Below are 9,965 nucleotides of genomic sequence, written 5' to 3'. Positions count from 1 at the left end.
CGCGGCTCGGGCGGCCCCGCCGCGCTCGGCCCCGCACCCGCCGCCGCCGCAACATGTTACCCAGGGCAGCCTCGTCCATGCCGCCGCCTCCCAACCCCGCTCCCTACTTCCCGCCTGCCCGGGTCACGCTGCCCTCCGGCCTGGAGATCCTGCGCACCTTCTCGGGAGCCGTCATCTTCCTGGAGATCGTGAGTGCGCGGGGGAGTTCGGGGAGGGGGGGAGCGGACACCGCCTTCCCGCGCTCTTCCCTGCGCTCCGCGCCCGCTGCCCCCGCGTTCCCCGGGGTGGCCGAGCCGCGGCTCCTCACCTGCCATTTTGTGAGCGGGGCAGGTGCGGGGGACGGGCCGGGCCGGGCCGGGCGGGGAGCGGGACCCGGAGCCGGCGGGTCCGCTCACCGCAGCCCTGCCGAGGTGGTTTTCGCGGAGTTGTTTGAGCTGTCGAGGACTTTAAGCCACTCCGTGACCCAGACCCAAAAACCCACCATGGAGAGTTACACCGGGTTTTTCCTGCGCGTGTATTGCTGGTCCCGTGCAGACTCCTACAAGTGTGTTTAATGTCATGTACGTGTAAGTCCTCACTGGTGTACACAGGGCTGAGACCTTTGAGCTAAGGCCGTGCATGAGGCTCTGCAGTGCCCTCGTATTGACTAGTAAGAGGGAGGGGGGGGGACCAAACTCCGTAGAACTGATTTTTTTTTTTCTCTTTTTTTTTTTCTTTTTCTTGGGGTCAGAGCAAAATGCTGCCTGTGAGCTGGATCCCTGCCTGTGAGCTGGGTCCCTGCCCGCCCTGCAAGCTATAAAACACTACCTGAGCAAGGACTTCAAAACACAAGTCCGGGCACTAAATCAGGCCCTGAGTCAGTAGGAACAAAAGGTTAATTAGGTTGGCCCACCTATTGTATATCTGACAGCTGAGCTGAAGTGGACAGGTGTGGTGTGAGGGAAATAGCACAATAGTGGGTGCCGAGATTAGCAGTCTCTACAGTACCTTTCTAAATTTATTTTTAAAGAACCCTGCAAGTTTGCATATTCAAAATACTGAAAACATTTCACATGTCTCTGTTTTTTTGTTTAACAGACGCTTTCTGATATCCCTTCTGCTTCCTCATTGCCCATCACTATCTGGTCACTGAGTAACAGACTTGCACCTGCAGTCTTGTGAAACCAGAGAAAGTTTGCTTCTTCACAGCAGCTAAAAAAGGAACCCTAGAGAACAACTTGAATACTAATACATAAACCCTTGGGAGCTTTGAACTGAAACTTGCAGTGCATCTTTACATATGTGCTGCTGCAGAGTAACTGAGGGAGGAACCAATTAATTTTATAGGAGGCATTTTTCAAAACGTGTCTCTCATCCAACCTTGATACAAAAAAAAGTTCTCTGAACCTGAAAATGTAACCTCTGACTTCCTGGTTGTAAGTCTGTAGAATTTAAACAGGACAGAAGTAACTTGCTTGGAAATTGATTGTAGTTGTCACTATTTAGCAGGTTGGATTATGAAGTTAAATCTTTCTGTAATAAATGAACGTATACTTCAGATGACAATTGTGATTCACTCCATTTATCCCTTTTTGTAAAGAGGCAGGATTTGCAGGAAGAAATAGTACCCTTCCTTACAGCAAGAGTTGATTAAATGAAAGAAGTCTTAGAGTACATAAATTCTCCATCAGTCCGTTATAGCACAATGTTTCTCTCGCTCTTTCTCTGTGATCAGTATGCTGAAATGAAAATTGGCAGGCTGAATTCTTCCTCAAGTTATGATGATTCTGGAAAGCTGTATCATCTTTACAATGTAATTTACACATGCCTTATTGTATATTCTAGTCTTCTCCTTCACTTTATTGCTTAATGTGTTCTCTTTCAGTTTATTATTACAAATACATTGAAAAAGAGAAGTAGTTTCATCTTTTCTGTATCTCATCTGATTAGGACTACTAAATTAAATAGTATGAGATTGAATCAAAATCTGAAGTACATCCTTCTCATGACAATTTTAGTATATGTAGATAGATTTGCTTCACATTTCTTATATTTTCCTCAAAGTGAGAGTAAGGGTAAAATTTTCAGTAGCAGCACACAAGTCACCCGGGTTTGTATATCCCATTTTCAAGACTATTTTAGGAACTGTAAAGAATTTCAGAGTGGCTTTGTCTTACCACGACTTAATGCCTACCATTTCTGAGAAGAGGACTTGGCTCTCTGAGTAGTTTGGAAGTGTTTCCTAAGAGTAATCTGATGATGTGTAATGTGTGATATCAGTTCTTAGGCAGAAAGGACTGAATGAAAGTTATCGCTCAGTTCATTCTCTGTATTCCTTCCCTTGCAGCTGTTCGGAACAATAGTCTGGATTTTGGTCGCTTCTACCCAAGTTCCACTGCCGCTGCTGCAGGGATGGGTCATGTTTGTAGCAGTGACTGCATGGTTCCTGTCCATTGTGTTCCTCTCTGTGTTCCTCTTCGGCTATGCAAATAGAATTGCTCTCAACTGGAACCAGGCGGTAAGATTTTTTTCTTTATTTAAGGATTCCCTTTGTTTTATAAACTGAAAATGTTGTAATGAGAAGTACCGATCTGAAGTCTTAATGGCTGGACTTCTGTATCAGGGGAAAGTTTTTCAAAATGGAGGAATTCAAAACTTGAAAAAGAGTAGGGTTACAAAGATGACAGAGGAAATACAGGACCTGTTTTATGATGGAGGCTGAAGGAGCTTTCAAAACTAGTTTGGAGTATACTTGTCCTCTATGAGCACATAAAATGTATGAGCAGCAGGAAGAGGATAGTTTAACAAGGCATGACAACAAATTGGTTTAAATGGCCAGAAATTATTGTGGACTGGAAATCAGAAAATACTTTCTGGCTATTAAAGAAGTGGTAGTAACACCCTGTAAATAATAGGACGTAGAAAGATGCATCTAATATTGTAAAGGAAGGGATGGATTTGTGAACATTCTGTGTGATGGGCTTGTCTGAGATACTGTGATAGTTTGATATAGGCCTTCCTTGGTAACCAGGTCGAAACTAGGGAAGTGGCCATTCCCAGTATTCCATCCTGTTTTTTACATAAGCGAGAGTATAAATAAGAAGGAGAGAGGAGAGTCTCCCCTATTCTCTTCCCTTGGGCTTGAAGGCAGCAGATCCCTGTGGCCAGTCTCACTTGTCTGGGAGTGAGGCCTGCTGTAGCCTGTTGTTTTTCCAATCACAGATACCATCACAGATACCACAGACTGGACTTTAGCACCCAGAAGGTCCCCTCCAGTTCCTAAGAAAGTCTATGGGTGACTTGGGTTGATTCCTTAAAACTAAGGCAGCAATGCTAAATGACTGTTAGACCTTAGGTGGTCAAAGACAGAATAACCTGCAGGATGATAAAGCTTCTTACTAGGAGACTTAACGTTTGCCTGGTGAGACTACAGATATAATTATACTCTGCCCAGCTTTTACTCGTTATGAAGACAAAACTTGACTCTTGCTGGAATTGATTGTTGTGGCTTTTGCCAGCAGTTCTCACAGACTGTACCTTCCTATTAAAAAAGGGAAGTTGTTTGCTCTGGTTTTGCTGAGCTTATGGATACCTCAGGTTATTGGCTGCTGATTTGTGGGCTCCTTTTTTGTAATTAGCTGTTCTTTACTTTGAGTTTTTAGTACTCAAATAGTTGAGCATGAGATGATATCACACTCTCTCTTATATTACTGAAAGTTGGATGGCAAAACTCTGATCAGAATGGGAATTTTCAAATAAATCTAAAAGGACTGCAACTTCTAAAACACTAAAATGTTTTAGTGTAAAGTGTCTGTAACTGCTGATCACCTTCACCTTCCTCCTACATGGCTTAGTTTTCCTGATGACACTTTCCTTGATCACAGCTGGAATTGTGTGCTTCAGTATCCACATCTGTGGAATCTGTTCAGGTTATTCATGGACAGTCCCTTAAAACAAAAGGTCTTTAAAGCAAATCATGGAGCGTCATGAGTTTGGAGCTCAGATAACTTCAAAGCCTATCAGTGATAACAGACTGGATTCTACTAAAAACAAACATTAGCACTTTAACAGTGAGTACACATACATACAGCATCAGCTTTCCAGCACAGTACAGGCAGTAATTAGGCTAATAATGAGTTACGATCACAGAGACCTTTACAGGGATTTATGCTGCAACATCCTCACAAATTATGATGCAACAAAGCCCTTGAGCATGTGCATAACTGAAGTAAATTAATAGTGTCCTGGGTTTCATTGAAACTGTTTGCCAGTTTACAATCATGCATCTATTTAAGGGTTGCCAGGTAAGGATAAAACCTTCTATAGATTGAAAATGCTATACAAATTTCATCATATGACAATTGTGTGTGTGTTTCACATTGGCTACTTGATACTGGCAATGATTTGTTGTACTGTTAATTTTGTCCTCTTGCATATAGTTACTGGAAAACTTTCTATGTCAGGAAATAGCTACAAAACTCGTATAAAAGCTGTATCTTTAGCTTCATCTGAAAAGCTGTCGTAACTCAATCAGCATCTTAAATAAATGCAGAAAGAATGATTTTAACTTGGTAACTAAAACCCAGCCCCTTCCAGCTTTCAATAAAAATAAGACTACATAGATCATTTGACCACTATTTTCAAGTACCCAGATGTTCTGTAACTTGTTGGCACTAAACTTGTTAGCAGCACTTCACAAGATTTTTTTTTTACCTTCTGTTGCAGATCAGTAATTCATTACTAGAAACAGTAGAACTGTTTTTGTTACGGTAAATGCAGCTCTGCATTTAGTAATGTAAAGGATATATCCATTAATGCTAATAAAGATATTTTAAAAATAAGATGCTACACAGTAGAAAAGATGGACCTTATGGAACCACATCACTCAGTACATCACTGTATTAAACCAGATGGTATGACCAATACTGTCCTTTACAGCCTGACTCACAACATACTCATTTACAAAATTAGATGTGAACTAACTTATCATGCAGATCTGTCAGTATTTTACAAACACTTTGTATGAGGTTCCAATGATTATACAAATGTGGAGGCAAGGGAGAGTTAGGCACCATGCTGACAATTATTCAAAACCAAAAAACTCTCCCTCATAAGACCTTGGGGTTTTTGGTCACAGAAACCATAACCATGTGAACTGAAGCCTTACTGATGCTACCTAGCTTCACTGTAATTGCTTCCAGGAGAAGGAAATTAGAGGGTTTGGTAGGAGAATGAAGGAAATGAAAGAGTTTGTCTTCTGAAAATATTTTTGTATGCAGTCAGTCCTGATCTAAGTGGAATGGGGAACTGTAGTAGCAGCTTGTGTTGTAACTTATCACAACTGACGAGGGTGTGACAAGTAGCTTTAGCCGCCATCAAATATGGAACAAGTCATGGGTTTGAAAAGAAAATTCTTGTAATAAAAAGAAAATCTCACATCTGCCAAGACAATGCATGTTTCTAAACAGGGAAATGCAGCACATTCTCACTTTGATATCAGGCAGACAGTTGGTAAGGATGTCACACAGTAATTTCTAGTGCATATAAATGCTGTCTGCTGCTGTGCTGGGCACACATAGTTTACCCTGGGTTGTCACTCTTGGCATGCTGATCGTCCATTGCACTCAAGTGAAGTTAAAGTTCATAAAGAATTCATTATGCTGGAGATAGACTTTTGATGATATCATGGATATCATCAAAAAGTATACATATACTTGTGTGTATTTTAAAAATTGTGTGGCTTTTGCAGACCTGCATAGGTATAGGCACAAAGTACATGTTGTGTGGACTCAGGAATCGAGTGCAGTGCAAATGTCAGTGCAATTTTCAGACTCAGCAACAGAAGGAGATGTTGGAAGAATATTTTAGATGTTTTAAAACTGTACTGGAGCATGTCTTAGATCTTGCTGCTGGAACACTGGACTCTGAAATAGAACCTGCAAAGATATGTGAGCATCAGGCCTTTTCCATGTGTGTCAGTAACAGAACCCTGAAATGAAAGTTAGATGTTTAAACATTTTGATCAGTTAGCATTCACCACAGAGGAGGGAATTGCCTAGAGAGGTCTAAGAGAGAAGCATATTTAAAGTAAACCCTAACACCTGTCCTCTCAAGTCTCAGGCATTTTATTCCACAGTATCAGGAAGAACTTTTAGATTACTGACTGTTGGGTAGAGCCAAGTCAGAGTGAGTTGAGGAAATGCCTCTGTTCTTATGTTCTGATGTTGAGAAGTAAATTTCATCTGTGTCAAGGCTGAGATGTTTCTGGGCTTTCACAGAAGCAAAATTTAGGCATGGAGGGGGTGTTTTTTGAGCTCTGGTTGTAGCTAAGAAAGGATGTGGGGGACTGCAAGATCATATTGTACTGCTTGAAATGTGATAAAGTTGCCCTGTATGTCCCTTCGTTTTTATCTAAGCTGTATGAAGGGAAACTTCTGTAAGCTCCAGTAGCTTTAAAGTGATCTGAGAGGTCAGCATGTGTACATAAAGATGAGCACGCGCCTCCTAATTTGAAAGAATATAAGGTTTGGGGAGAGGGAGAGCTGTCCTTTATCACGACTAATGTTAGTGAGTTGCTTATAAGTACAAGCAGCTGTGAAAACATGTTCAGGTTAAGCTCTCACATGGATTTAACACAGCTTATCCAAAGTTATTGTTATCAGTGCTCGTTTCATGTTTCAGTGTTGGATTTCATTCGTACTGAGACGAGAAGAATTACATATGGATTGCAGCCCAGACTGATTCTGTTATTTGCTTTTTAGGATTTTATTTTCCATGGAGCTACTTTTGTCTTCTATTTTGGAGCTTTTCTACTCCAAGCAGCAACTACATCTCTGCATCACTTTCCCCGCAAATTCAATTCCACCGCACAAGAGAGGATTCTAACTGGTCATCAATATAACATCAGCATAGCAGCTTCGGTATGTATTTTTGTGTATTTGTATCAGGGGAACAGAAATCTGTTGTAAGTCCTTGTAGCCAGCCATTCAACTTGGGAACTTAACAGCACGCTGGAATAGAAAGAGGAGCTGTGACAGAAAGGATTGTCTTTGAGAGCAGCAAATAGTGTCTAACAGAAACATGCAAAAACTATTGGTATAAGCTAATGGGATATCTACTCTTCACTGCAGTGTAGAGTTGCTACTCTTGACCATAGCGTTTTAAGTAGATGATCACTACAGTGTATAATTTTTAGACATGGTAATTTGTAAAAGCAGTGTTGATTATTTGAAGAAAAAATAATAACTGAGGCTTTATCAAAGGATGAGGTATGAATTTCATGCCTGTGCTCAAATTTTCAGTTATCTTTTTTTTAATACCATTTAGATAGTCCTGAACATGCCTTGGAGAAATAAAACTTGGACTAGATCTTTGTGAAGATCCACATGTGTACTTATTAAATCAGACATAAAAGTTAAGTGTAAGGGCCATATTTTCTCTTATGGCAATTATTAGAGTGCTTTTCTTGATAGTCTAAGTTCAGAAAGCATTTTTCCTACTGTGTGGTTGCATCATCACTGAATCCCTGTATCTGCTAATATGGGTGTGCATAGCCAAATCAGAGAATATACCAGGCTCTAGGTTTCTCCCTGGCTGGACTCCTCAGAGGCAAGTAGAGGTATACCATGTAGGCTTAGCTGAAAGAACTGAAACTAATGCTCTTATTTTTTGTTCCATCCAGAGGGTCTTGCATACCTCAGGGAACAATATATATTTATTAAGCTTCTAAAACCCTCTGCGGGTATCTGTTGTCCTTAAAGGACACCATAAAATTTGCATAGTAAACACCTTTAGTTCATCCTAAGATAAAAACAGATGGACACTTTGAAGAGGTGAAGTGGTCAGGTCAGTCTCCAAGTCTGGAGTTCCTCACCATTACCCACCTCCCAGTAACACACAAGTACATCTGATCTGTGTGGCCATGTGGCACAAGGACAGAGGGGATGTCTCATAGCTGTGCCTGAACTAAGGGAGATCTTTATACTAAGCGGGTATCTCAAATTCTACCCTTAAGCATACCCCTTCAATCCTAGTTTAGTGTGTTCAGATCCCACTGAAATTATGGTCACTTAAGTCATTTTGTCTGACAGCAGGATAGTGGGTACTCCAAGAGACCATTTCCCCCTTCCATACTACTTTTTTAAGGAAAAATTCAGTTCTTCAAACCCCTCAAATCCCTGTCAAGAGAAGGGAGGGAAGACTCTTCTGTAACTTGCCTCAGTATCTTCAATTAAGAGATGCTTGAAAATGGTGAATCAGATAACTGTAGTCTTCAGTGTCTTTTTACTTTTTTGCAGAAGGGTATATTTAGAAAGTCAGAACATACAGAAAAAAATTTGTAATCCTTTGAAATACTTCATTAAAACAGTCCTGTAAGCTACATAACAAAAAAATATAAAAAGTTGCTAACATTCTGTCTTTTAAAATTACTTTCATATACTATGATTAAAAATATATATGTTCATTTTTTACAGATGGTATTTCTATGGTGTAGCATCTATTCAAAACTTTAACTGTCAAATTAAGACTTGTATGGAAAGCAAGGAATAGGTTGTTATGATTGAATTTGTATGTTCAAAGAGAGATAACCCATCATTACGTATTCAATTTCATTGTGACGTGACCTTCAGTTCAAATCTATCCAATTCAGTTCTTGAGCAAGAGCAACTTCCTGATATTGTTCAGGAAGTTGTTCTAATGGCTGGATATCTGGTCAAGGAGGCCAGACTTGGAGTTGTTTCTGTATTTCTGCAAGTAAAAGAGCTCTGCTATTTAGAGGGATGTCTTCTTTGATGTTTGCTGATAAAGACACTTGGAAACAAATATGAGAATAATGTTTGATCAGTCTAGATAAGAGAAAACTGAAATACATAGTGTATGTACATGTGTTTACTTTGTACCATAACTTTGCAGAAATTCTATTTAATATTCTATTTCAAATGTCTTCTGAAGCAAGCAAGTGAAAAGTAGTTGCATGGGGTAGTATTAAAATGGGGTTATAACAGAGAAGTTCCTGAAGAGACTTCAGAGGATCCCAAACCTATCTTTACCTTAAGTGTTTTGGTTGGAAGGGGATAACTTTTGAATCATTTGTGTCCCTATATTCATTTAGAATGGAAAAAAATAGTAGAATATTATAATGTAATTCATGTTTTCCTTTTTTCTTCCTTTTTCCCCTGCTTCTTCTCTAGATTTTTGCCTTTGCAACAGCTGTTTGTTACGGTTTCAGCACAGCCCTGGCATTAAGGAGATGGAGGCTAAATAACAGTTGAAGAGAGGTTAACACCCATGTGTTCCACTTCAGATCAAATTAAGTGCTACTTGTCTGTTTTACTGTAATCTAATTCCAAAAAGACTTTATTTCTACTGTTTTAAATGCAAATAACCCCTAATTAGGATTTCCTCAACAAGTTTCCATCTCTTCCCTTTCTAATATTTACTTTTATTGTGTATGCATTATAAGTGTACTAATTGTGTGGTATTAGGGCCAGTCTTCGTGAACGAAGAACCGGGGAAGGTCTTTACACCTTCCAGCCTGCGCATTGGATTTTTTAGGTGAGACACAGTGTGCGCGGAACTGAGCCCACCCTTTAATCCTGAGGTTCATCTGCCGGGGCCAAGCGAGCTTGGATGGTGGCAGCAAGGTCCTCAGGACGTAGATTGCCTTACAGGGCTAATGAGCTCCATCTGCCCAGGGGAGTGGCCCTGTCCGGGAATCAAACCCGGGCCTCGGCGGTTACAGCGCCGCGTCCTTAACCACTAGACCACCAGGGGCTCCCAAAAAATTGGGTATTAGAGAGTTCAGGGATAAACAGACATGTCATTAGCAGACAGCAGAACTCTAGTGCTACATCAGTAGAGGAAGAAAATGGAAACTAAGCCAAGATATTGACTGCATAGGCAGCTAAAAAGCTTCCCCCCTTGTTAATTCCTGAGATTGGACCTTAAGTGTCTTGCAGCGTTACGGTGCACTCCACACGGGTCCA

General features: G+C 40.7%; 1 protein-coding gene and 1 non-coding gene across 2 annotated transcripts; one reads left to right on the top strand and one right to left on the bottom strand.

Annotated features, from left to right (window-relative positions):
• Positions 1–9,461, top strand: MAL2 (mal, T cell differentiation protein 2). Its single transcript, XM_027884923.1, has 4 exons — positions 1–188; positions 2,327–2,497; positions 6,741–6,899; positions 9,171–9,461. The coding sequence occupies exons 1-4, from the start codon at positions 54–56 to the stop codon at positions 9,249–9,251; spliced, it is 546 nt and encodes a 181-aa protein (XP_027740724.1). The 5' UTR covers positions 1–53; the 3' UTR covers positions 9,252–9,461.
• A 219-nt stretch (positions 9,462–9,680) lies between these two features.
• Positions 9,681–9,753, bottom strand: TRNAY-GUA. The gene has a single exon. It is a non-coding gene; the product is annotated as a tRNA-Tyr (tRNA).
• Positions 9,754–9,965: the final 212 nt, after the last annotated feature.

This window comes from Empidonax traillii, unplaced genomic scaffold (assembly GCF_003031625.1).
Source record: "Empidonax traillii isolate 1590-97213 ecotype Southwest subspecies unplaced genomic scaffold, ASM303162v1 scaffold157:size2224338, whole genome shotgun sequence".
NCBI classification, from domain to species: Eukaryota; Metazoa; Chordata; class Aves; order Passeriformes; family Tyrannidae; genus Empidonax; species Empidonax traillii.
Note: the sequence above shows the minus strand (reverse complement) of the source record. Positions and strands in the feature narration are given on the sequence as shown.